Below are 24,854 nucleotides of genomic sequence, written 5' to 3'. Positions count from 1 at the left end.
TGGGAATTCGTGTGTCCCTGGTGTATTCTTGGGACATTGGATCAAAGTGACCCCGTGCAGTGTGTGGTTGGGCATGGCTTCACGTGCTGGCCTGCAATGCTGTGGCATTGTTTGCCACCTGAGGCACCGAGGTCTGAGAGGGGCCGGGAGAGGGAGGTAGGAAGAGAGCTCTGTCTGGGATTCTCACACTTCTGTGTGCTGGAGAATTGCTTCTCCCATTCAGCTGCTGTGCCTGATCTCTTGGCTGCTTGTCCCAGCAGAGGCCCTGGAGTCCCTGCCAGGACAGTGCCCTTGTGGCACAACAGGGGTAGATCCCAGGGCCCAGCCGCCCAGTCCAGGCCTGGCCCAGGGTGGCTGCACGGATCCCCTGTCCGGGCCGAGTGGTTCTCGTTCACCGCCTCCGGAGCTCCCTGGGCTGTTGGCTGTCAGCATTTGTGTCATTCTTACATTTGTGTCATTCTTAGTATGCAGCTGGGTTTCAAGCATTAATGACCTTTTTTTCTTAACAGAATTGAGAGAAAAATTGCAACAATCTCCTTAGAAAGCAAATCTCCCCCGAAAACCTTGGAAAATGGTGAGTAACAAGTGTTTTGGGGCGTGGCCAGGCCTGTCCGTGCGGCCGTGGTGCCCGGTCAGTGCTGCTGACCCACCTGCTGGCCCGCTGCGTCATGTCCTGCGTGGGTGCCGACACTGGGGGCGCTGGGCGTCCAGAACTGCCTCTGGGAGGCCCTCACTGCAGCCCAGGGCCTCCGTGCACACACCATGCTCTCGCAGTGGGTGGCTGACCTGCGGGGATCGTCACCTTGGGTCCCCTGTTTGCTTTGCACCCTGGCCTTCCCCCCGAGTGGTGCCTGCATCCTCCGTGAGGACCCTGACCTGCTCTGGGGCAGCCCCACCTTCCCTCCCAGAGGCCTGCTGGCCTCAGCATTTTCTCCAGAGCTCATCCTGCATGGCCTTCTCTGAGACCCGCTTCAGCTGCCTCTGTCTGCCCTCCTGTCCCATCCAGTCCCGTCCACTGCCATCTCATCCTGTGCTGTACCCCTCCTGTCCCATCCCATGTTGTCCCCTTCCGTCCCCTTCCCTCCTGTCCTCTCCCATCCTGTCCTGCTTGGCATCTTGAGTGTCTGTGACCAGCCCTGCCTGCAGAGTTGCCCATGCCTTGGCAGCAGCCCCGGTTAGCCTCATGGGTAGCCCGGGCAGGTGCTCTGGGCTCACGGCCTCTGCCTTTCCTCTTTGCCAGGTGGTGGCTTGGCGGGAAGGAAGCCAACGCCTGCCGGCGAGCCAGTCAATAGCAGCAAGTGGAAGTCCACCTTCTCGCCCATCTCTGACATCGGCCTGGCCAAGTCTGCAGACAGCCCGCTGCAGGCCAGCTCCGCCCTCAGCCAGAACTCCCTGTTCGCGTTCCGGCCCGCCCTGGAGGAGCCCTCTGCCGATGCCAAGCTGGCCGCTCACCCCAGGAAAGGCTTTCCCGGCTCCCTGTCGGGGGCTGATGGACTCAGCCCGGGCACCAACCCTGCCAACGGCTGCACCTTCGGCGGGGGCCTGGCCACGGACCTGAGTTTACACAGCTTCAGTGATGGTGCTTCTCTTCCCCACAAGGGCCCCGAGGCGGCCGGCCTGAGCTCCCCGCTGAGCTTCCCCTCGCAGCGCGGCAAGGAGGGCTCGGACGCCAACCCTTTCCTGAGCAAGAGGCAGCTGGACGGCCTGGCTGGGCTGAAGGGCGAGGGCAGCCGCGGCAAGGAGGCAGGGGAGGGCGGCCTGCCGCTGTGCGGGCCCACGGACAAGACCCCGCTGCTGACCTGCAAGGCCACCAAGGCCCGGGACCGCGAGCTCGACCTCAAGAATGGCCACAACCTCTTCATCTCTGCGGCGGCCGTGCCTCCCGGAAGCCTCCTCAGCGGCCCCGGTCTGGCCCCGGCGGCGTCCTCCGCAGGCAGCGCGGCGTCCTCCGCCCAGACACACCGGCCCTTCCTGGGCCCCTTCCCGCCGGGACCACAGTTCGCGCTCGGCCCCATGTCCCTGCAGGCCAACCTCGGCTCCGTGGCCGGCTCCTCCGTGCTGCAGTCGCTGTTCAGTTCTGTGCCGGCCGCCGCAGGCCTGGTGCACGTGTCGTCCGCTGCCACCAGACTGACCAACTCGCACGCCATGGGCAGCTTTTCCGGGGTGGCAGGCGGCACAGTTGGAGGTAGGCAGGGCGGCCCCGCGTCCGCCCCCCGGCCCTTGCCGGAGGCCCCTTCCTTTGCAGGTTTCCTTCCGCACTCTTGCGCCAGGAGCTGAGCTGCAGGTTCCCTGGTGTTGGCTGGTCCCCGCCGCCATCCATGCACGGGGGCGAACTCCAGTCCTATGGGGCGAGGGCTCACGCTGAATCCGTGTGTCTTGGGTTCTCTGGTTGTAACCGCGTCCCTCTTGTTTTCAGAAGGCCATGGTGCGCAGGGCCACCAGAGCATTACTTTCTCCCGTGGAGGTCACCTGCTAGGTGTGGCCGCCCGGGCTCTGGCAAGGCTCTGGGAGCTGGTGTTGGGTAAGAGTGAGTCCCCGCAGTGCCTGCCCAGACAGGGCGGAGAGGAGCCGCGGTGGGGAGCGGCCTGGCCTTAGGGCTGCTGCGGGGCGGGCGGCCGGAGGGCGGAGGGCGGGCCACCACGAGCCTGGCCGAGCCGCTGCTTGTGCTTGGTGCCCGCACACGCCTGGCGGTGCCGTTTCGCTTCCTTTTGTGAGCCTGCGGCTGCTTCTCTGTGCTTGCCTGGATGCTGCCGTCTGTTGAAGCTGCGTTTTTCTCTCCTGTTTGCAGGTGTCTTTAACCACGCGGTGCCTTCCGCCTCTGCTCATCCGTTTGGAGCCCGTGTCGGCCGCGGGGCTGCATGTGGCAGCGCCACACTGGGCCCGAGCCCGCTGCAGGCGGCGGCCAGCGCCTCCGCCTCTTCCTTTCAGGCCCCGGCCTCGGTTGAGACCCGGCCGCCCCCTCCGCCTCCGCCTCCCCCGCTGCCCCCGCCTGCGCACCTGGGCCGGCCCCCTGCGGGGCCGCCCGTCCTCCACGCCCCTCCTCCACCTAACGCCGCCTTGCCTCCTCCCCCAACGCTGCTGGCCTCTAACCCTGAGCCCGCGCTTCTGCAGAGCCTCGCGTCCCTCCCGCCTAACCAAGCTTTCTTGCCCCCCGCCTCTGCTGCCTCTCTGCCGCCTGCTAACGCCTCTTTGTCTATCAAGCTCACCTCCCTCCCGCACAAGGGCACCCGCCCCTCCTTCACGGTGCACCACCAGCCCCTGCCCCGGCTGGCCCTGGCCCAGGGCGCGCCCGGGATCCCACAGGCCAGCGCCACGGGGCCGTCCGCGGTGTGGGTGTCCCTCGGCATGCCGCCTCCCTATGCCGCGCACCTTTCGGGGGTTAAGCCGCGATAAAGACCTTGCTTAGCTAGCAGTGCGTATTGTGTAAGGTAAGGCCAGAGCCCCGCGCGGTGGCTCACTCCAGACACTGAACTGTCCTTCCTTTGGCAGAGAAGACGGCCACAGGGCTCGGCAGAAGTCCCGGGGGTCCTGAGGAGGGAAGAGGGAGAGAGCCAGGGAGACCAGGGAGATGGTCGCGAGAGGAGGGACTGCAGGACGGGCACCAGCCCTGGAGTGGCCTGAGTGTGTTGAGTTCCAGCTGCCCACAGCTGGGTCCCTGTGGTGATGCCGCAGGACTGAGGCCAGCCCTGGGGGCAGCTGTGCCAGCCCCTGTGGGTGAGGCTCACAGGGTGCCAGACCAGGGGGCTGGGAGCTCTAGCTCCTAGAGCAGCCTCCAGGGCTCCATCCGCACCAGGCCCAGGTCACTCATGACAGGTGGCGTGGCTTGGTGCTGTTCCCCAGGCCCCTCGCATGTAGCCGGCACGGTGCCGGCTGCAAAGGTCCTGGGGAGCCAGGGTGGCTGGATGGACACCTCTGGTCGGGGCTGTCTGGCCGGTAGCCTCAGATACCCCTCATAGGGAGCCAGTGAGGCCCCTAGTGCCCTGCCTGCCTGGGGGCTGATGGATTCCTGGCGCGGTCGAGAGGCAAGCTCTGTGCCCTGCGTGCTGGGGCCCCCTTGCTGGACATGGCTGACGGCCACACTGCTCTGTGGTTGTGGCCCACAGCCGAGGGGCTTTCAGCTGCTCAGATGTCAGCACCAAGCTGGGCAGGTTAGTGTAGACAGTGCCCATCTTTGAGACCAGGAAGAAGTTGGAGGCGGGAGTGATTTTGATGACGTGAGGCCTTCAGGGAATGTCCTGTTCACTCCTCCCCCGAGAGGCTGTGGAGACTGTGGCCACTGACCCGAGGGCAGTTGGCCACCCATGCCCTCCGGGGACATGGTGTGCCTGGCAGCGTAGTGCAAAGGTGCCCTCTGCTTGCCCCTGGCCTTCTGCCTCAGGGGCCCCTGGGACACAGGCCTTCCTGGGCGAGTCCATAGCCCACCGGGCAAGGAGAGGAGGACTGGGAGCCAGGAGCCAAGGCGGAGGCTGTGGCCAGGGCTGGTCAGCCTGGCGGGTCAGTGCGGGCACCTGCGGGCTGGACAGGCTATGCTGGGTCTCTTAGGAGATGAGCTGCAGGTAGGGTGGCTTTAGCCGGACTCGGCTGTGTGTTTCCTTTGGAGGAAGGCTGGAGCTTGGCCGGCGTGTCCAGGTGTCAGGCTCCCTGGGTCTGCCACGGGGCACGCCCGTCGTCTGTTGTGGTTAGAGGGAGCTGGCACCATGCCTGTCACGGTGCTGGCCCCAGGTGGCGTGTGTGCTCATGGGAGGCCTCGGTCCCCAGCCTGGGTGAGTGTTGGGCTCCCCCAGGCGCGGTGGTAACCTCAGGCTGCTCTTCCCGCTGTGCCCTTCTGCAGGTAACTAGGATTTCTACCTCAACCGCGAGACCTATGCAAGGACGGTGTGGACCAACTCGCGCCCGCGGCATGGTGCCCGCCGGCCTGCCGGGCTCCCACCCCTGGACGGCAGAGGCGAGGATGGACGGGAGCTCCACTGTGAATCGGCGGCACGTGCCGCAGGAGGCTGGGACTGGTCCAGTTTGTACTGTCGATAGTTTTAGATAAAGTATTTATCATTTTTTAAAAAGTATAAACAATTCTGACTTATTTTATTCCATCTAAGTGGTAAAAGGCAACCTATTGAGAAATATAAATATCTATATATGAGAGCTCTATATAAAGACACGTGTCTGCAGGGCGGGCCCGCCAGCGGATTCGCCACAGCCTGCCCCGGTGCTATCTCGTCCCCAGGCCCGCGCCTGCCTCCACCCGCTTGGTGCTGACTAGACGCTGACAACGCCGAACCCCGTTCTCGGAAACGCCGCCCGGCCGGCTCCCCTGACGCACTGCTCCCGTACCAAAGGCAGGCCCGTCGCCACCACATTCCTCGGAGGCCCCCCGCCGCGGCCTGAGCCCCTTCCTGAGCCCCTGGCGCCTGCCCTGAGCTCTTCACCTTTATCCCGGCACTGTGAACCCCCAGACTGTTCACCCTCCGGGGCTTGGGTTGCGCCCTTGCATGTGAAGGGGTCTGCGCGGTGACACAGCTGGCCGTGTGCTGCGCGATGGTGCTGTGAGGACGGCGCAGGCACGTTTAACAAGTGCATTTACTTTTGTATTTCTCGGCTGTCCATGGCTCGCAGCATGCCCTGCGATGCGGGGCAGGCCTGTCATGGGTCCCTTGGTGTTTCTGTACAGGAGAGAGTCACACTAATGAGTGGCGGTATTTTATAGATATGTGATGAGAATTTATAAATTTCATAGATTTGACAGCTTTTATTTTTAGATGGTATAATGCACAGTGAAGAGGAAAGAAATGCGAGGGGAAAAAACCTTATTTATTCAAACAGTGCACAAAATGGCCCCAGCTTCGGCCCCCACCCCGGACCCCTCAGTTTGTAGCTCCCAGCAGCCCAGACAGAGCTGCCGGCGCCCCTGCCTGCCCCACATCCCTTCCTGTCAGGGCCACGCCCGGCACCCATCCCTTGGAGCCTGTGCTGGTTCTCCCAGCTGCTGTGGGTGTGCTGGGGCCAGGGTGCACCGCTGAAGCCTGGTTTCTCTGACCCTAGGCCCTAGGGTGACATTGGCCCCCCACTCTGCAGACTTGGGGGGGGTGCCTGGGACTGGATGTGGAAGGAGAGGAGCCGAGGCCGGGGTGTAGCAGGCAGGCAGGGCCACTTCAGCGCTTCTGGAGCCCTGAGCAGTCAGGGCCTGGGTTGTCTGGGCAGTGGTGGCTCTGTGCCCTCCCTCGAGGATGGGATCTGGGAGTCTGAGCTCCCCACACCTGACCCCGGGCTGTGTGGCACTTGCTGAGCCCACCTTCTCAAGTGCTTGCTCCTGTGAGGTGGCATCAGGGAGCCCCTTCCCCAAGGTGCCACAGATCCACCTTGCAGGGAGCTGCCAGCCCCGTGTTCTGGCTCCCAAGGGCAGGATGGACACACGTCACGTCCCTACCATGTGGCCTCCAGAGAGGGAGCCACAGAGGAAAAGCTTCTGTGGTTGCTAGGTGGGGGAGTCCTGTGTGGGAGGGCCTGGAAGACCCCTGCTTGTGCCTGGTGAGGGGGTGCTGCCTCCCCCTGGCCCCTAACAACCTCTCAGACTCCCACCCCCCAACACAGCTGTGTTCTGAAGATGGTGCTCTGGACCTGCCCCTTTAAGTGGGGCCCAGTGCCCTCCCTGCCCTGCGTTGGTGCTCTCAGCTCGAAGGTGCTGTGCCTCTGCCTGAGCCCTGAGCCTGGCCTTCAGGACAGGCAGCCTGCTCTGTCGCCACAGGCGGGATATGCCGCAGGGGTGATGGCAGAGAAGGCTTGGAGTCCCTGGTCTAGAACAAGACACATTCTTTAAACACTGTATCACTTCTGCCTCCCTCTAGGGGACAGTGGTAGTCCGGGTGCAACCATGGGTCCTGCAGACAGGCCATGCAGGGCTCTTGCCCACGCAGACCACCATGTGTTCAGGACACGGACTGGGTCTCAGAGCCACTGGCCCAGGCAGAAGTCTCCTTGAGCCCACTGGGTCACATGCATGTCACCACACGTGAACTAGCGTGGCTGCCTGCGGACACCCTCCTGTTCTGAGCCCTGGGCCTGTGTTCTCAGACACTCCCAGACTGAGGGGTGGTGTGTGGCGGGTGGCAGGGTGGCTGTGGAGCCTGGTGATCTGGAGACTGGTGCTGGCACCTGGCCTGAGTTTCCGTGGGCAGCTGGCGGGGACCTGTGCTGCTGCTGCTGACTGTGGGTGGGCAGGCGGCGCCTGGGAGTGGCTCTTGCTCAGGAATTGATAGGAACCCTAACGACTAGGACACCCCCTCCTTGGCCCATGAGGCACGCACAGTGACTTATTTAAGACTTCCCCCTTAATTTATCTGCCCCCAGGATGCGTCAGTCTGTTCAGTGGTCAGCAGGCCCCCCACCCCCCGCCGACTGCCCTCGTCATCATGGTCAGACCCCCTCCCAACACAACACGCTGCTGGTCTGTGTCAGCCTTTGTGACATGCGGGAGGCTCTGCCGTGTCTTCCTGGTGAACTGTTTTCGGATTGCGCGCATTGTCACGGTCCCTCTGGGCTGCGGGCGCCCCTTCCTCTGGGCACCCCTGCATTCTGCATCCCCACCTCTAGACGCTGTAATAAACAGACCGTTTTCACTCAGACCTGGTGTGAATGGCAGCCTTTCTTCCAGGTGGCATGAGGCGTCTCCTGGCGGCCAGTGAGAGGCCCCGGCTAGTGTGTCATCACCGAAATGGGGAGTGGAGGGCCTAGGGGTGCTCCTAGCAGAAGCTCCGGGGGCTGATAACAGGACACCCTGGCCTTGGGGAGGCTTATGAGGGCACCAGGCCACGGGCAAAGTGCCTTTTGATGAACGAAAAACCAGATCTGCAACCCCAATGACATCGGCAAAGTCCTTTTCACATCAGATGGACCAAAGCCGGCCCAGGCCCCAGCCACACTCCGGGAGGGCCCGTGAATGCCAGAGGCGGGACCCCAGGTCACCACAGGATTCCTGATCCCACACAGCAGCCCCGTTCTCCCCAGGCCTGGGTCCCAGCCTCCACCTGTCCTGGCTGGGGGTTCTAGCTCTCCCCTCAGTGCAGGAGGCCCAGCCACTGCCTCTCAGGACCCTGAGCCTTACTTGCCTTAGGTGGGGGCTCCCCGGCTGCCCCTCCCCTCTCCTTCACTTCACCGCCATCCAGTGTGGAAAAGAGGTACCTTTATTTGAAGAGAACAAGCACCCCGACCCCAGGGCAACCACTTCCCCAGGTACACAGCCAGGGCCCTCCTGTCTGCAGGAGAATTCACAGCTGGTGGGGGACTCAGCCCCTATGCCATTCACAGCTTTGTCTGACTCTGTACATTCATTCAGCACGGGGCAGGGGGGCCATGCCACCAGCCCGGGGGCTCGCCAGGCCCTGGATGCACACAACTCAGGCGGGGCACCTGTGGGAGGCCGCGTATCCTGGCAGCAGCACGTGGCACCAGGTGCCAGGCCAGTTAGGTGGATCCTGGGGCCCCAGGGAGGGCAGCTTGCTGGGCAGTTTCACAAAATGCAGCCCCTGCCCACACCCACCTGGCTTCAGGCTTTGGATGTCTCCAAACCAAAAACCTCCCATTGAAAATCCAGGTATGATGGCCGGGTGTGGCGGCTCATGCCTGTGACCCCAGCTACTTGGGAAGCTGAGGCAGGAGGATCACTTGAGTCTAGAAGGTCAAGGCCACAGTGAGCTGTGGCACCACTGCACTCTAGCCTGGGCAACACAGTGAGACCCTGACCCAAAAACCAAAAAACGAAACAAAAAAAATCCAGGCATGGCCAAGCGATGCATGGACACCGACCGCCAGGCCCTGCGCTCATGCCTGTAAGCCACTCAGCTGGAACCTGGCCTCCTCGGATATGCCGAACTGCTCCAGGGGGTCCTGTGGGGTGCACGGGTGGCCATGAGCCAGGGCCAGAGGACTGCCTCTGCCACCTGCAGCCCCACCCCAGCCACCTGCAGCCCCACCCCAGCCACCTGCAGCCCCACCCCAGCCACCTGCAGCCCCACCCCGGCCCTCTGCAGCCCTGCACACACCTTGCCCGTCACCTTCCGGATTTCGTTCCTGTAGAAGATGAGGCTTCTCCGCATGAACTCGTAGCTGGGGAAAAGGGTGGCACGGGGTCAGATGCCTGCTCTGCATGGCTGCTGTGCCCACCCCAGCAATGCCCACCACAGCCTGGCCCCACCTGGCCCGACGCAGAGCCTCCATCCACTCCTGACACTGCTCCTCGCTGCTGCACTCAAAGTGATACTTCCTCTCAGGGTCCTCGATGAAGCCTGGGGAGGGAACACCTGTGGTTGGTCCTACCCACAGCCACAGGAGCAGCTTCCTCTTGCCACTGCCCATAACTGTCCCTCCTCTGGCCTCCACAAAGATGTGTTCATGTCCTGACCCCCAGAAGCCACGTGTGGCCCTGTATGGAAATAGGGTCTTTGCAAATAAACTAGTTAAAATGAGGTTGTCGCCAGGTGCGGTGGCTCATGCCTATAATCCCAGCGCTTTGAGAGGCCAGGGTGGGAGGATTGCTTGAGCTAAGGAGTTCGAGACCAGCCTGGGTGACATGGCAAAATCCCCATCTCTATAAAAACAAAAAATTAGCCAGGTGTGGTGGGGGGCGCCTTGTAGGCCCAGCCACTCCGGAGTCAGAAGTGGGAGGATTGCTTGAGCCAAGGGGGTTGAGGCTGCAGTGAGCTGTGATCACGCCACTGCACTCCAGCCTGGGAAACCAGACATCCTGTCTCAAAAATAAAGAGGGCCAGGCATGGTGGCTCAAGACCGTAATCCCAGCACTTTGGGAGGCCGAGGCGGGAGCATCACCTGAGGTCAGGAGTTCGAGACCAGCCTGGCCAACATGGCGAAACCCCGTCTCTACTAAAAATACAAAAATTAGCTGGGCATGGTGGCGCACACCCAGTAATTCCAGCTACTTGGGAGGCTGAGGCAGGAGAATCACTTGAACCCGGGAGGGGGAAGTTACAGGGGGCCGAGATTGCACCACTGCACTCCAGCCTGGGTGACATAGCAAGACCCTGTCTCAAAAAATAAGCAATAGGCCGGGCGCGGTGGCTCACGCTTGTAATCCCAGCACTTTGGGAGGCCGAGGCGGGTGGATCACGAGGTCAGGAGATCGAGACCATGGTGAAACCCCACCTCTACTAAAAATACAAAAAATTAGCCGGGCGTGGTGGCAGGCGCCTGTAGTCCCAGCTACTCGGAGAGGCTGAGGCAGGAGAATGGCGTGAACCCGGGAGGCGGAGCTTGCAGTGAGCCGAGATTGCGCCACTGCACTCCAGCCTGGGTGACAGAGTGAGACTCCGTCTCAAAAAAAAAAAAAAAAAAAAAGCAAATAAAATAACAAAGTAAAGTAAAAAGGGGTTGTCAGGGTGGGCCCTAAATTCTGCTTGGCATCTGTGTAGAAGGGGAAATGTGGGCACCGACGTGATGCAGGGAGGACAAGGTGACCCTTCCACAAGCCAAGGAACCTGGAGGATACTGGCCACCACCAGGAACTGGGAGATTCCCCTCGGCCTCAGAAGGATTCGGCCCCACCCACACCTTCATCTAGGATTTCTGGCCTCCAGAACTGTAGAAAATGTTTCTGATATTTAAGCCACCTGGCCTGTGGAATTTTGACAGCCACTCTGGGCAAACTAGCAGGGACTCCATCTTTCCCCACAGAAGGGAATCTCTTAAGACCCAGGAGAACACCCCCCTCTCACTCCTCCTACCCCCACCTCGGATTCCCAGCCAGGGGCCATATAACAATGCTAGACCCGTGCTAGTCGTGGCAGCTGGGGAAACGCTTTGGGTGGGGCTGGCCCATCTGCCCTGTGAGTACAGCCTGGGCCCACAGGTAAGAAAGAGCAGAGTCTGGGAGGAACCCAAGCTTAAGTGGACTCGGCAGGTGGGAAGGGTGGTGCCCGCCAGGAGAACTTGACCTTGAGCTGCCCATGGACAATGCACTGTTGTGTTTGGAGAGGATGGCGCCAGGCTGGGGACACAGAGGAGACCCTGGGCGCCTGGAGAGTGGACAGTGCGGCGCTGCGGGTGCCCCAGGCGGCGGGAGGCGCCGCTGGCTTCCCTAGCCTCACTCACTGATGGAGAAGGTACCGGGCTCTTCCCAGATGACTCTGCAGCGCTCCAGCAGCAGGGCTCCGACGGGCTGGAGGAGACACGGGCGCCGAGACGGGGCGGTCAGCACCCGGTCTCCGCGGGGCCCAGCCTGGGACCCGCCCGCGCGCCCGGGACGCCCCTACCTCGGCCTCGTCTGTCCGAAAGTAGAAGAGGAAATTCACCACCAGCTTCACCAGCCGCCGCTTCAGCACTGCGGGCACAGCGCGCACTCAGGGGCGCAGGCAGCCCCCGCCCGGACCCCGGCCTCCTGCCCCCGGCGCCCCGACCCGGACTCCGGCCTCCGGCACCCCCGCCCAGACCCCGGCCCTGGCCCCGGCCTCCCGCCCCTGGCACTGTCTCGGTCTCCCGGGTCCCGCTCACCGCTGCCCTTCTTGGGGCCCCTCATGCCCAGCTCGGCCGCCATCTCGGCCGGCTGCCGGGACAGCGCCTGCAGCTCCTTCTCGTTGTACCGCATGGCTCCGCGGGGAACGGGAACCCGGGCCGCGCCCTCCCGGCCGCCGTCCCCGCTCACGCTGCGGCCGGCGCCAAAAATGTCTCAGGGCGCAGACAAGGAATCACCGCCAGGGCTAGTGCGCCTGCGCACCTTGGGCCGGCCATGCCGTCCGTCTCCGCGGCGTGGCGCTGGCGACCCGGGGCGGGGCGGGGAGGGGGGCGGTGTACCGGTTGGTAGGAGAGACAGACCGTCGTTACATAACCATTAAACTGAAACCGGACTAAGGTGGAACATAATCAAGGCACCCCAGCGATGGCTGGCACCCCTTCCTAGAGCGGCCAGGCGCAACTGGAAGGAGCGATAACGTCTCCCGGAGAGTGTCAGCCGCCCCCTCGCGAAAGTTGGCCCCGCGCGGCCGCAGCGGACTGAGGGTTCGTTGAGAGCGTTGTGCGCACGCGCAGTTTGCCTTCCAGGCCGCGCTTTCAGCCCCGCCTCCTCCGGCCTTTTCCTTCGCGCCTCGGGACCCTTTGACTCACGCCGCTGGGCGGGCCGGGCATGCGCACACCAGAGGGCCCGCCCCATTTGTCCCGGAAGTGCTTTCTTTGCCCGCGATGCGCGTGCGTCGAACGCAGTCGTGGAGGTGGCGGATCGAGGAGGGGATAGCGCGGCCTCGAGCTCTGGTGAGGAGTAGAGGCGGTTGAGGGCGGCGGCCGACGCGGACCGAGGGTTCCCTGGGGGACAGCGGACGTAGGAGAGAGGCGCTTGCGACAGGCCGTGGGCCGAGGGGCGGGCGGCGGCGTCGCTCCCCTCCCTCTTCCCGTGAGCGCCCGGCCTTGTGCATCCTGAGGTCCCGCGCTGGGCGGGCCTGGAGGGTCGGGCCCGCTAGGAACTCTATTTACAAACTCCTGTTGGGAGGCCGCGCGCGGGGGCTCACGCCTGTAATCTCACCGCTGAGGGAGGCCTTGGCGGGAGGATCTCTTGAGGCCAGGAGTTCGAGACCAGCCTGGACAACACAGCGAGACCCCCATCCCTACAAAAAAATTTTTAAAAATTAGCCAGGAGTGGTGGTTGCGCCTATAGTCCCAGCTACTCGAGAGGATCGCTTGAGCCCGGAATGTCGAGGCTGCAGTGAGCCATGATCCCACCACTGCACTCCAGCCTGGGCGGCATAGGGAGACCCCATCACTGCAAAAAAAAAAAAAAAAATTAGCTGGGCGTGGTTGGTGACCCGCGTCTGTAGTCCCTGCTACTCTGGAGGCTGAAGCGGGAAGATCGCTTGAGTCCAGGAGGTCGAGGCTGCAGTGAGCTGTGATTGCGCCGTTGCACTCCAGCCTGGACAACAGAGCAAGACCCTGTTTCACAAAATAAAAAAGAAACAACCAAGAGTCGTTGGGGTCGGGTCGGGATCGCGGCTGAAATGGTTTGGGCCGCCTTCCTTGTAGCCGAGAACGCTTCTGCATGCTAATGTATACCTGTTAGTTGACTGGGGCTCTGTGATGTAACTCCTGTGAGCCTCAGTTCCCTTAAAACGGGAGTGACGGCTTCAACATCATGTCAAAGGCGACCAGAAAACGTTAGCTGGCCCATTTTGCAGGTGCACCCCTCTATGACCGTTGTTCTTGTGTATCCTTGGACAACAACAAACAGCCAGGGGGAGCTCTGGAAAATAGGTTGTTTGCTAGGTTTAAGGAGAGAACGGTGTTGCCACCAAAAACTAATTCCTTCTCATTGGTCTAGTCCCAGGTCCTGGAGGCTACTTTTCCTCAATTCTTAAGCTCATTTCCCCTGGTCGTCATCGGTTTTTTGTTTGTTTTGAGACAGGGTCTTGCTCTGTCACCCAGGCTGGAGTGAGTGCAGTGGTGCAATCACAGCTTACTGCAGCCTCAAACTCCCATGCTCAAGCCATCCTCCTGCCTCAACCTCTCGAGTAGCTGGGATCACAGGTTCTCACCACCATGCCCGGCTAATTTTTGTATTTTTTGTAGAGATGAGGTTTCGCCATGTTGCCCAGGCTGGTCTCGAACTCCTGGCCTCAGGTGATCCACCCGCCACGGCCTCCCAAAGTGGTAGGATTACAGGCATGAGACACTGCACCTGGCTAATTTTTGTATTTTTTGTAGAGATGGGGTTTTACCAGGTTGGCCAGGCTGTCCCCTGATCTTTTTTTTTTTTTTTTTTTTTTTTTGAGACGGAGTCTTGCTCTGTCGCCCAGGCTGGAGTGCAGTGGCGCGATCTCGGCTCACTGCAACCTCCGCCTCCCGGGTTCACGCCATTCTCCTGCCTCAGCCTCTCCGAGTAGCTGGGACTACAGGCGCCCGCCACCACGCCCGGCTAATTTTTTGTATTTTTGGTAGAGACGGGGTTTCACCGTGGTCTCGATCTCCTGACCTCGTGATCCGCCCGCCTCGGCCTCCCAAAGTGCTGGGATTACAAGCGTGAGCCACCGCGCCCGGCCTCCCTGATCTTTACCTTAGTAAGTAACACACTTCTTCGTGGATTTATCAATTCGTAGACATCATCTGCTGATTTCTTGTCATGGCTGTTGAGATCTTCTACCTCCCATCCACCCACTGCACCTTCACCTTCCATATCCTGAATGAGTTTATGTCATGAGCATAGTTGGTCGTTGGTTGTGTTTTCTTTTTTTTTTTTTTTTGAGACAGAGTCTCGCTCTGTCGCCCAGGTTGGAGTGCAGTGGCGCAATCTCGGCTCACTGCAAGCTCCGCCTCCCGGGTTCACGCCATTCTCCTGCCTCAGCCTCTCCGAGTAGCTGGGACTACAGGCGCCCGCCACCATGCCCGGCTAATTTTTTATATTTTTAGTAGAGACGGGGTTTCACCGTGGTCTCGATCTCCTGACCTCGTGATCCACCCGCCTCGGCCCCCCAAAGTGCTAGGATTACAAGCGTGAGCCACCGCGCCCGGCCTGGTTGTGTTTTCTAAATGAGATGCAAAATATTGTTGGCTGCTAAAACAAGTAATATGTTCAGTTGGGCTTTTCTTGTACCATTCTATCTTCCCTTAAAGCTAATTGACTTTGTTTTTACCATTAGCCTGATTTTCTTTTACCTGCTGTTTGTTTTTTTCCCCACAAAGCTCCCACATCTCACACACCTATCAGTTGTATTTTGCACAGGTTTAAATAAATTGATCTCCCCTCACCGCTTCCCTCCAAGACCCCCGTATCCTCCTTCTCCTCCAAATGGGACTGGTTGTGCTCTGACCTGGGAGTGGAGCTGTCGTCCCAAACCGTCCTGTCCTTGCTCCCATGTGCTGACCTCTGTTTCCAGTGTGGCCATCTCTTCCTCTTCATATGCTGTCAGAGCAGAACTTCTGGGAGCTTTTGAAGAAACAGATGATTTTTTTCGGGGGTGGGGGAAGTCCTCGATTGTCTGAAAATGAGTTTATTTACCCTCGTAGTTAGAAGTTTGGTGGGGTATAAAAATCTAGATTGAAAATCTGTATTTGTAGGCCAGGTGTGGTGGCTCACGCCTGTAATCCCAGCACTTTGGGAAGCCGAGGCGGGCAGATGACCTGAGTTTGGGAGTTCGAGACCAGCCTCGCCAACCTGGCAAAATCCCATCTCTACTAAAAATATAAAAATTAGCAAGGCATATTGGCATGTGCCTGTAATCTCAGCTACTCGGGAGGCTAAGGCAGGAGAATCGCTTGAACCTGGGAGGTGGAGGTTGGGGTGAGCCAAGATGGAGCTACTGCCTGGGCGACAGAGCGAGAATCCATCTCAAAAAAAAAAAAAAAAAAGAGAAAATCTGTATTTGCTCAGAACTGTGAAAGCATTGTTTTCAGTGCTGTTCTCAAAAGATCAGTTCCTATGCTGGTTTCTGATCTTTTCTGCTCAGTTTTCTTTCTGTCTAGTAGAAGCTTAACATCTTCCTTGGTGTCATAAAATTTCCTGATTTCCCCATTTACCGGGGATCTTTTTATTTGCTGACCCTGGTGGGTGCTTGGTATCTGGACAGTTTGGTTCCTTTAGTCCTGGGTTTTGTTTTTGTTTTTAATTTTCTTGTTAATGTTCTTATGTTATTTCTGTGATAATATTTTTCCTGTTTTATTTTGTTGGGTGTTTTTTCAGTTCTCACTCTGGAGTGTCCTCTAGGTTCTTGCTTTTCTTTCCTCCTGTTTTTTTAACTTTTGACTTTCCTTTATGAAAGATTTGTTTGGCTCAGCTTCCAACTCTGGTGTGGAATTTTTTGTTTGGATCGTCCCGTCTGTATTTTTCAAGGGCTTTTTTGTTTTAATTCAACTTGTTATCATTCAGCGTCCTGTTCTGGGTTTGTAGTGCAGTGGCTTCCCCCGATAATGAAGGAGAGTGTCAGCGATCTCTTACTGGGATTCCCATCAGCCTCTTTGTTCTCAGATGTGTGTGTTTCTCTTTAAGAACAAAGCGGCCGGCAGCTCTGTGTGAGCGCCACTTCTCATCCAGGGAGGCCAACTGCCCAGTGGCCTGGCGAGGAGCGGGCCTTTTCTTTGAGGTGTGGGGACCCTGAATGTCAGTATTTGAGAATTCTTCCTCTGGCGCTGTTTCCCCGGAAAAGACTCCTGGCCTCCCCCTGGGTGGGGGGCATCCGTGCTGGGCCACCTGCCACCTGAGCTGTGCAGAGGAACTGCCGGACTTCCCGCTGCCCAGTCGGCACGTCGTGATTCAGTCCCCTCTTTTGAGCCTGGCCCTGGACCCCCTTGCTCTGCTGAGCCTGTCTCTCTAACTCCAGAGGCCCTTTTATACCAGTTCTTCTGGTAATGAAGTTCCGATCTACTCGAGGGTCATGGGTGATCGGAGTATGGGACCTTCCCTGGGGTGCCGCCCCATTTCAGCTGCTGGGTGGGCTTGAGGGTTGTGGGGGATCAGAGTGTGGGACCTTCCCCGGGGTGCTGCCCCATTTCAGCTGCTGGGGAGGCTTGAGGGTCGTGGGGGGGTTGGAGCGCAGGACCCCCCCGGGGTGCCGCCCCATTTCAGCTGCTGGGGAGGGACAGTGTGGGTGTTCGGTGGCTGCGATGGCTTGGGTTCGGATGGTTTCTGGTTTTCGGATCGGAGTTTTACTTGGTGAGTGGTTGGGTGTAGGTTTCCGTGGGCCAGACTCCACAAGGTGCTCCCTGTGACAGCTGGAGCTTGTGTCCTGAGCCAGCCACTGGCCGCTGGGGCGTTCTGTCTGGCCAGTTTTAAGAAGTAACTTGGCTCGCCCTAGATGGATTTGAACTCTTGGCTTTGTTAGCATTTTGCCACCTAAGTTCCTTTTCCAAGTCCTCCCAGCCATTGGGTCATTAGAATGTTCTGGAAATGTCACTAAAATGTGACCGGAAATAAGCACATCAAGATAGATTGGTGGCTCTTGGTGTGGCCATCTGCACCTGTCCTGGCCCCAGAAGCTGTGCTGCCTCTTCCCGCGTGGAGGAGCAAAGCGCGGGTCACTCCTGAGGCTGAGCTCCGCTCCTCCTGGGCCCTGGGTCCTCCGCAGACACATCCCGCCCTCCGCTCTTCTCTCTGCTAGAAGCTGCCAGCCATGAGGATGCATGGGTGGGCGCTGTGGAGAGCGCAGGCTTGGGGGTAGAGACCAGTGATGGCTCTGCAGAGCTCAGCCTCTGAGTGGGGGCGTGGTCCAGGAGAGGCCACGACAGGGACAAGCAGGGCGTTTGCATGCTGTTGAATTCCTTCATGACGAAAGGGACAGGGACAGGTCGTCCTCCTGGGAGAGGGGAGCGCTTGATGACTCCCTGAGATCTGTGTGTGGGAGTGCCTCCCAGCACCAGGCCCCTCCTGGGTTCTTGGAGTGCATCCGTGAAAGAAGGCCGATTGCCTGCCTTCTCGCAATTTCCCCAGCGAGGGCTTGGTTCGGGGCTGAGATGCGTGGAGGACTGTGGTTTCTGTGATGGCGTGGAGAGGCAACTGCGGCTGCGGCTTGATGGGAGGCTGCTCACTGGGCTCCCCACGCATGTCCCCTGATGTGAGTTTCATGTCACTTGACCAGGAAATGCTTGAATGTCCCCCAGAGAAAAATGAGGCGCTTCATGAACCTGTCCGGGCGGCACCCACACAATCCTGCCGGGCCGTCCGGAGACAGAGCCTCCCAGGCAGCTATAAGCTGTTGTGGCAGCAGGGACTGTAGGAGTTGGTGTGGCCTGCGGCAGCACAGAGAGGATGCAGTTCTCCCTGGTCCTGAAGAATGCGTGGCCAAGAAGCCCAAGGCGGGGAGGGTTCCTTGGGGCTAGAGGGTGGCGTTCCCGGCAAAAGACAGTCCTTCTGGTGTCACAGTTTCCTTTTTCACACTGGAATGTTCTTTGTTTTGTGAAGGGATGGCGATGGTCACGGTGGTGGTTTCTCGAAGTTTACGTGACAACATGTAAAAATGGGCATCTCTAGGTGGACTTTTGTGACATCTGAACTTCTGATGGGGCAGCTGTGATACTGCAGTGAGCTGGGAGGTCCACCTCACCAGTTACCATGCTTGATCATTTTCATAAACTCGCCCAGGGAATAAAAACTGGTTGGGGAGGGGTCCTGGGCCCCCATAGAGTAAGGGGTGACTTCAGGCCCCACCACAAGTCAGCAGCACAGCTGGCCTGTCCCTCAGCGTGTCTCTGCACACCTGCAGCCACTGTGGACAAGTTAGCAGCACACCTGGCCTGTCCCTCAGCGTGCCCCTGCACACCTGTGGCCACTGTGACCTGTCCCTCAGCATGCCCCTGCACACCTGTGGCCACTGTGGCCTGTCCCTCAGTGTGCCCCTGCACGCCTGTGGCCACTGTGGCCTGTCCCTCAGCGTGCCCCTGCACACCTGTGGCCACTGTGACCTGTCCCTCAGTGTGCCCCTGCATGCCTGCGGCCACTGTGACACGTCACTGCAGTAGTTCAGATGACGCAGCTGTATCAGCTTCTGGTTCCGGGGTCAGAGTCCACACAGTCCACAGGGCTCCATTCCTTCTGGAGGCTCTGGGGGACACTCGTTTCCTGCCTTTCCCGGCGTCCAGAGGCACCTGTGTCCCTTGCCTCGGGGCCCCTTCCTCCCCTTTCACAGCCACAGCGCAGCCTCTCTGACTCTCAGCCTCCCGCCTCCTCTCATGAGGTCACCCAGGATCACCTGCCGCTTTAAGATCCTCAAGCCCACCTGCCCATCCCTTTTCTGCCATGAGGGGACATGTTCACAGGTCCCAGGGATTAGGATGTGGACATCTTTGGGGGGCAATGATTCACTCAGTCTCATGGGCCCCATCTCTCTGAGCTCACCCAAGGCCCTTAAACCAGGGCCTGGGGCCAACGTTGAGCAGGCAAGGGGAAGACTACCAGGAAATGAGAGGAGGCTGCCTGGAACTCGGGTTTGCACAGAGCCTGAAAGGGCGTGGAAAACCATGGCAGAGGCCTGCGTCAGGAAGAGGGTGTTGGGGACTCAGCAGAGCCCTTCTGCGCCACAAGCAGATGTGGCCAATCTCCCGGGTGTTACCCAGTGAGGACGTGAAGATCAGTGTCCTCACCTCCTAACAAATTTACAGCGAGCCCAAGAGATTAGGTTGGGACGAGTAAGCGTAGCCAACCAGGGAGGGAGTTCAGAGGAAGGTGTGAACACTAGGGGCTTGGGCAGTCCGGGATGGCTTCCTGGAGGTGGTGACTCATTTGTGAGATCTTGGTCTTGTCTTCCCTTTATGCCTTCTCTGGGCTCCCTGTTGCCATTTCAGGTCTCCAGGCCTTGGCACCCTGGGCTGGAGCGGCTTCCTCTCCATCCCTCATGCATGGTCACTTGGAGACGGGCTCCAGCTTCCTCGTGTCTGTGCCTGTCCACAGTGGGCCTCGGCCTCCTGGAAGAGACTGGGTGCGCTATAGGGTGGCCCCCTCAGGGCTGGTTAGACCCTGGCGCTGGGAGTGCAGGGTGAGGGGCAGTCTCGCGGGCTCCAGCCCAGCCCGTCCAGGGAGGTCCCAGCAGCAGCCCCGAGTTCTGAGCCATCTTCCTCACTCTCCTCTTGGCCTCCACAGGTGTCTCCCAGTCTGCTAAAGCCCTAAGGCCATCACCATGGACTTCCAGCATCGCCCTGGGGGCAAGACCGGGAGCGGGGGCGTGGCCTCCTCCTCCGAGAGCAATCGTGACCGCAGGGAGCGCCTCCGGCAGCTGGCCCTGGAGACCATCGACATCAACAAGGTGGGCCAGCCACCGTGCAGCCACCTGTGGTGGGTGCTGGGCTTTCCACGGCAGCCCTGGAGAGGGTGCCAGAGGCTCTTCTGGGCCTCCGCCCAGGCTGGACGATGCAGGCCCGTGTCCAGACGCTCCCCTGTTGCCCCCGAGCAACCACAGCTCCCGTCTGTCCACCCTAGAGAGCAGACCCTCTGTGGCTCTGAGTCCGTGTGGAAACGTTTTGTTCTGTCCAAAGTCTTCTGTTTTGCATCATTTAATTTTCTGGGAGTGGGGAGAGCTGGCGTCAGTCCAGCCAGATGTGGTGAAGGGCAGCCTTTGATTTGAGCTTGTGCAGAGGCAGGGGTGAGCCGGGCCCCCTCAGCACCGTGGGCATCGGGGCTGGAGCACTGTGTACCCTGACATGCCCCACGGGCCTGGCCTGTGGCAAGGGCTCTGTTACTGTCCCCGTCTTCCAGATGAGGTCATGGGTAGAGGGGTGCCACAGCCGCAGATGGTGGAGTTCCACTTGGAACTCCTGCGTCTGAGACGAAAAGTGTGCGCCCGGCTGCCCCGGCTTAGGGCCTGCAGATGGGCGGGTCTCTGGGTCTTCAGTGTAGCCTATTTGCTTTTTTTGTACCTGTGTCTGCCTTGTGCCGACCCCTGGCGTGGTGGCGTAGGCAGCGGACGGCTCCCTGCCTCGGGAGTGACCAGCGGTGCCGTCCTGGCTCTGCCTTCCTCTGACTCAGAACCACCAGGAAGGTGGTGTCGGGGGCTCCCCGGGAACCCCCACTGCTCAAAGCCTGGGCCACAGCCCCAGATGGTGACACCCGTGCTCACAAAGGCCTCCCGCCGGATCCCCCATTTTCAGAAACGATTGACCACTGTCAGGGACAGCAATGCCTCTACAGAAAGGAGGTCCCGCCTCTGAGGGCCCTGACCGCAGCAGGCTGCGATCTTCTAACGGGCACCTGTTCTTCCCCTCCAGGACCCATACTTCATGAAGAACCACCTGGGCTCCTATGAATGCAAGCTCTGCCTGACGCTTCACAACAATGAGGTGCGGCCTCTGCCTGGCTCCGGACGGCTCGCGGCGGGCTGAGTGGCTGACGTCAGGGGGACCTGCCTGTGTCCGTCCGCCTGGCCTCGAGTCATGCATGTTTCCTTTCCACTCCAGGGGAGCTACCTGGCACATACCCAGGGGAAGAAGCACCAGACCAACCTGTGAGTACCTCATGTCCCTTTGATGCCCGGTGCTCCAGCAGCTGTCGGCTCAAGTCTCTGTGAGCCTCACGGGCCACTGCTCCACAGCCGGGAAGCCAGCCTGGCCTGAGCCTCCCTGAGCGCTGGAGTACGGTTTCTGGGGAGCATTAGAGAACAGAGGCATGGATGGCTGAGGCGGGCAGATCACTTGAAGTCAGGAGTTCGAGACCAGCCTGGCCAACATTGTGAAACTCCATCCCTACTAAAAATACAAAAATTAGGCCAGGCGTGGTGGCACACGCCTGTAATCGGAGCTACTGTGGAGGCTGAGGCAGGAGAATCTTGAATCTGGGAGGCAGAGGTTGCAGTGAACCAAGATGCTGCCACTGCACTCCAGCCTGGGCGACAGAGTGAGACTCTGTCTTATTTAAAAAAAAAAAAAAAGAGAGAGACATGGAGTTGTTGGAAGGGCCCCAGCCAGGGACAGTGAGGAGCATGACAGGAAGAGAACATGTCTGTCCTATCCCTGTCCTCAGCCAAATCCCAGGGCCCCTCCCAGGCCCCTGGCCCTCCTCATCCCTCAGCTTGTAGCGAGCTCCAAGGTCAGGGGGCTCCTGGCACCTGGGCGCGTGGCTTTGGTGCCTGTGTGTGGAGGGGCCCCAGCACCACATCCATCCTGCCCGCAGGGCCCGGCGAGCAGCCAAGGAGGCCAAGGAGGCCCCTGCCCAGCCCGCGCCTGAGAAGGTCAAGGTGGAGGTGAAGAAGTTTGTGAAGATCGGCCGCCCAGGCTACAAAGGTGAGTCTGCCCGGAGCGGGGCCGGCCACAGCCGCTGCTGCCGCATGAATGGGTTCTTCGGGCTGCAGTGCAGGAGGTGCAGCTCTGATACCCTCATTCCTGAGCCACGGTATTCTGCCTTGGCGGCTGTCCCTCACCCACTTGCAGCCTCTGGCGTTGTGTCTGGGAGCTGTCAGGCTGGGCCCGATAAGCACCTGTCTCACCCAGCGGCCCGTTTCCCAGCTGAGCCACAGTCTGTGCCCTCCCGTCTGGGTGTTGTGGAAGCTTCTGGGAATTCTTGCCAAGCAAAAGAGTGGAAGTGGAGGTGTGCTGAGCCCTGGCACATCCCTCGGTTAACCTTGAAGCCTTTGATGGAGGACAGGGAGAAGCGGCTGTTAGAGGCGGCTCCTCCCGGACCCTCAGCAGTGGGAATGGCTAGAGGTGACCTGGTTCAGAAAGCCGGGGAAGCGACCAGGGTGGAAGATAAGAGACTTGTGTCCATAGGGGTCAGGAAGGCGGGCACGCTACCCAGTAAGTGTTCTTTACAGAAGGTGGGGACAGCCTGTGTGCCTGGCCTCCAGACAGAAGCCTGCAGGGCAGAGGTCCCAGGGCAGGTGCACCGGGTGGGCGAGGGTGGCTAGAGCGGCAGGCTTCTGGTGGGGAGGCCCTGACAGGTCCTGGGCTTGGGCTTAGGACAGTGAGGCGGCAGAGGGCTTGTGAGTGTGCATGCCTGAGGCCGCGTGGAGAGTGGCCGGGCGGCAGGCAGCCCAGCAGCCATTCTCGGGGTCCAGGCTGCTGAGTTCTGGTGGGAAGGGCATCCTCTCTCACTCACCGTATACATGGTGTCGGCCCTGTTCGAGCGGCCCCACTCGAATCCCAGAGCCAGGGTGCCGAGGGCCCCTCCCTACCCAGTGGCCTCGACTCCTGCTGGGTGGTATCCCAGCACCCCTGGTGACGGGCTCTGGGGATTGGGACAAAGGAGCACCACCCTCGGTCCCTGCCTGAGTGACTCCGCAGGTAGCTCAGCTCTGGCGCGCCTGTGCCTTCACCTATGCCAGAAGCCCAGAGCCCGGGCGGAAATTGTCTGTCGGTTGCCGGAGCTGCAGGGCCTCCCCCGGGGTCCCGCCCTCGTTCAGTGGGTGGCATTAGCCCGCCCCAGGTCCCTCAGATTCGGAGAAGACAAGCAGCCGGGACCTGAGAGCCTTCTGTGTTGCAGTTACCAAGCAGAGAGACTCGGAGATGGGCCAGCAGAGCCTCCTCTTCCAGGTGAGATCAGGGACTTGGGCATGGGGGGCGGCCAAAGGCACCTGAGAGGCGGCACTGCCACCCGGCTGTGTCCCTGCAGATTGACTACCCTGAGATCGCCGAGGGCATCATGCCGCGCCACCGCTTCATGTCTGCGTACGAGCAGAGAATCGAGCCTCCGGACCGGCGCTGGCAGTACCTGCTCATGGCCGCCGAGCCCTATGAGACCATTGCCTTCAAGGTAGCGTGGCTGCGGGGTTCCCTGGGCCCCCTGAGGTGTGCAAGCCAGAAGGATCTGCACGGGCCGGGCAGGGTGCCCCTCCTATTGGGCTGCGGGGTCCCCTGGGCCACCCCCCGAGTCGGAGCCAGAAGGGTCTGTGCAGGTTGGGCAGGGCACCCCTCCCATCAGGCTGAGGAGTCCCCTGAGCCCCAAGACACAGCCAGAAGCGTCTGCACAGGCTAGGCAGGGCACCTCTCCCATTGGGCTCTGCAGGAGGGGGCCTGCTTGGGCTCCACTGGGCCAATGAGGAGAGGCCGGCAGGGCTGAGCGCCAGGCCTGTGAGGCCTTCGCCAAGTGACCTCACTTCCCGGGCCAGGCTGCTGGAGGGCTTCCTACAGCCTGTGCCCATGCCTGGACAGGGCAGCCATCAGGAAACAAATAATACAAATGGTGACTGCCCAGGGAGGGGGCCAGCAGCGTGCTAGCATTGAGGCCAGGTCCGTTTCACTCCAGAACACCCTGTGCCCCACGGAAGTCTCACTAGCCTTCTCCTGGGCTCCCAGCCTAGAGTCCGGGCTGGGGAGGCTAGTGCCTCGGGCTCCCTGCCTGATGGCGGCCCTGAGGTCACAGGGACCAGGAGCCCTCTCTGTCCCCCGCCCTCTCAGGTGCCGAGCAGAGAGATCGACAAGGCAGAGGGCAAGTTCTGGACACACTGGAACCGGGAGACCAAGCAGGTGAGTGGCTCGCCCCGAGCTTGGCTCCTTCCCACCCAGCCCTGGCAGCCCTAGCCCTGCCCTAGCCCCACCCGTGCCTGCTGAACCTTTGTCCGTCTCTCTAGTTCTTCCTCCAGTTCCACTTTAAGATGGAGAAGCCCCCGGCTCCACCCAGCCTCCCCGCCGGCCCCCCTGGGGTGAAGCGGCCTCCACCTCCGCTGATGAATGGTCTGCCCCCTCGGCCTCCGCTGCCTGAGTCTTTGCCACCGCCCCCGCCAGGAGGCCTGCCTCTGCCACCCATGCCCCCCACGGGGCCTGCGCCCTCAGGGCCCCCGGGACCACCCCAGCTACCCCCGCCAGCTCCAGGGGTCCACCCCCCGGCCCCAGTGGTGCATCCCCCTGCATCTGGGGTCCACCCCCCAGCTCCTGGCGTCCACCCCCCAGCCCCTGGCGTCCATCCCCCAGCCCCCGGGGTCCACCCACCAACCTCTGGGGTCCACCCCCCAGCTCCCGGAGTCCACCCTCCAGCTCCCGGGGTTCACCCACCAGCCCCCGGAGTCCACCCACCAGCCCCTGGGGTTCATCCACCAGCCCCAGGGGTCCATCCTCCCCCATCAGCGGGGGTTCACCCCCAGGCTCCGGGGGTGCACCCAGCAGCCCCCGCTGTTCACCCTCAGGCCCCAGGTGTGCACCCACCAGCCCCAGGGATGCACCCTCAGGCCCCAGGGGTCCACCCCCAACCTCCCGGGGTCCATCCGTCGGCTCCTGGGGTCCACCCTCAGCCTCCTGGAGTTCACCCCTCAAATCCTGGGGTACACCCCCCAACTCCCATGCCCCCAATGCTGAGGCCCCCACTCCCCTCCGAAGGCCCAGGGAACATACCTCCCCCTCCCCCAACCAACTGAGAAGCTGCTCCCTCCCCCAACAAGCCCAGCGCCAGGTGCTCTTGCCTTTTCCCACTGAGAGAAGGCTGCTCTTTTGTACTGCCCCCTGCTCATTAAACAGCCTCCCCCAGC

General features: G+C 60.8%; 3 protein-coding genes across 10 annotated transcripts in view; 2 read left to right on the top strand and 1 right to left on the bottom strand.

The window, feature by feature from the left end:
• Positions 1-7,617, top strand: part of DOT1L (DOT1 like histone lysine methyltransferase) — a 71,413-nt gene extending 63,796 nt beyond the window's left edge. For 2 of the 4 annotated variants that reach the window (XM_032178972.2, XM_058428232.1), the window contains exons 26-29: positions 510-574; positions 1,241-2,185; positions 2,789-3,428; positions 4,832-7,617. In XM_032178972.2, coding sequence (XP_032034863.1) covers positions 510-574; positions 1,241-2,185; positions 2,789-3,393 — 1,615 coding nt within the window. In that variant the 3' untranslated portion in view covers positions 3,394-3,428; positions 4,832-7,617. The remainder of the gene's footprint in view (positions 1-509; positions 575-1,240; positions 2,186-2,788; positions 3,429-4,831) is intronic. The other 2 variants (XR_009209919.1, XM_032178968.2) reach the window with 2 other exon arrangements.
• A 542-nt stretch (positions 7,618-8,159) lies between these two features.
• Positions 8,160-11,994, bottom strand: PLEKHJ1 (pleckstrin homology domain containing J1). The gene is made up of 6 exons (XM_032178974.2): positions 11,497-11,994; positions 11,259-11,326; positions 11,098-11,164; positions 9,188-9,278; positions 9,036-9,099; positions 8,160-8,880 (listed from the first exon to the last, which is right to left on the bottom strand). Exons 1-6 carry the CDS (start codon positions 11,588-11,590, stop codon positions 8,815-8,817), a joined length of 450 nt encoding a protein of 149 aa, XP_032034865.1. The 5' UTR covers positions 11,591-11,994; the 3' UTR covers positions 8,160-8,814.
• SF3A2 (splicing factor 3a subunit 2) lies at positions 11,914-24,854 on the top strand. 5 transcript variants are annotated; one of them, XM_058428235.1, is made up of 11 exons: positions 12,272-12,388; positions 17,876-17,994; positions 19,255-19,388; positions 19,550-19,712; positions 20,671-20,742; positions 20,860-20,906; positions 21,572-21,681; positions 22,877-22,926; positions 23,006-23,146; positions 23,791-23,859; positions 23,964-24,854. In XM_058428235.1, exons 4-11 carry the CDS (start codon positions 19,587-19,589, stop codon positions 24,741-24,743), a joined length of 1,395 nt encoding a protein of 464 aa, XP_058284218.1. In that variant the 5' UTR covers positions 12,272-12,388; positions 17,876-17,994; positions 19,255-19,388; positions 19,550-19,586; the 3' UTR covers positions 24,744-24,854. The 5 variants fall into 5 exon arrangements, with proteins under 5 accessions (XP_058284219.1, XP_032034855.1, XP_058284218.1 ...); XM_058428234.1 differs by lacking the exon at positions 12,272-12,388 and having other exon boundaries at positions 17,605-17,994; XM_058428236.1 differs by lacking the exons at positions 12,272-12,388; positions 17,876-17,994; positions 19,255-19,388 and adding an exon at positions 11,914-12,000.

This window comes from Hylobates moloch, unplaced genomic scaffold, assembly GCF_009828535.3.
Source record: "Hylobates moloch isolate HMO894 unplaced genomic scaffold, HMol_V3 SCAFFOLD_15, whole genome shotgun sequence".
NCBI classification, from domain to species: Eukaryota; Metazoa; Chordata; class Mammalia; order Primates; family Hylobatidae; genus Hylobates; species Hylobates moloch.
This window is presented reverse-complemented; position numbering and strand designations above follow the sequence as displayed.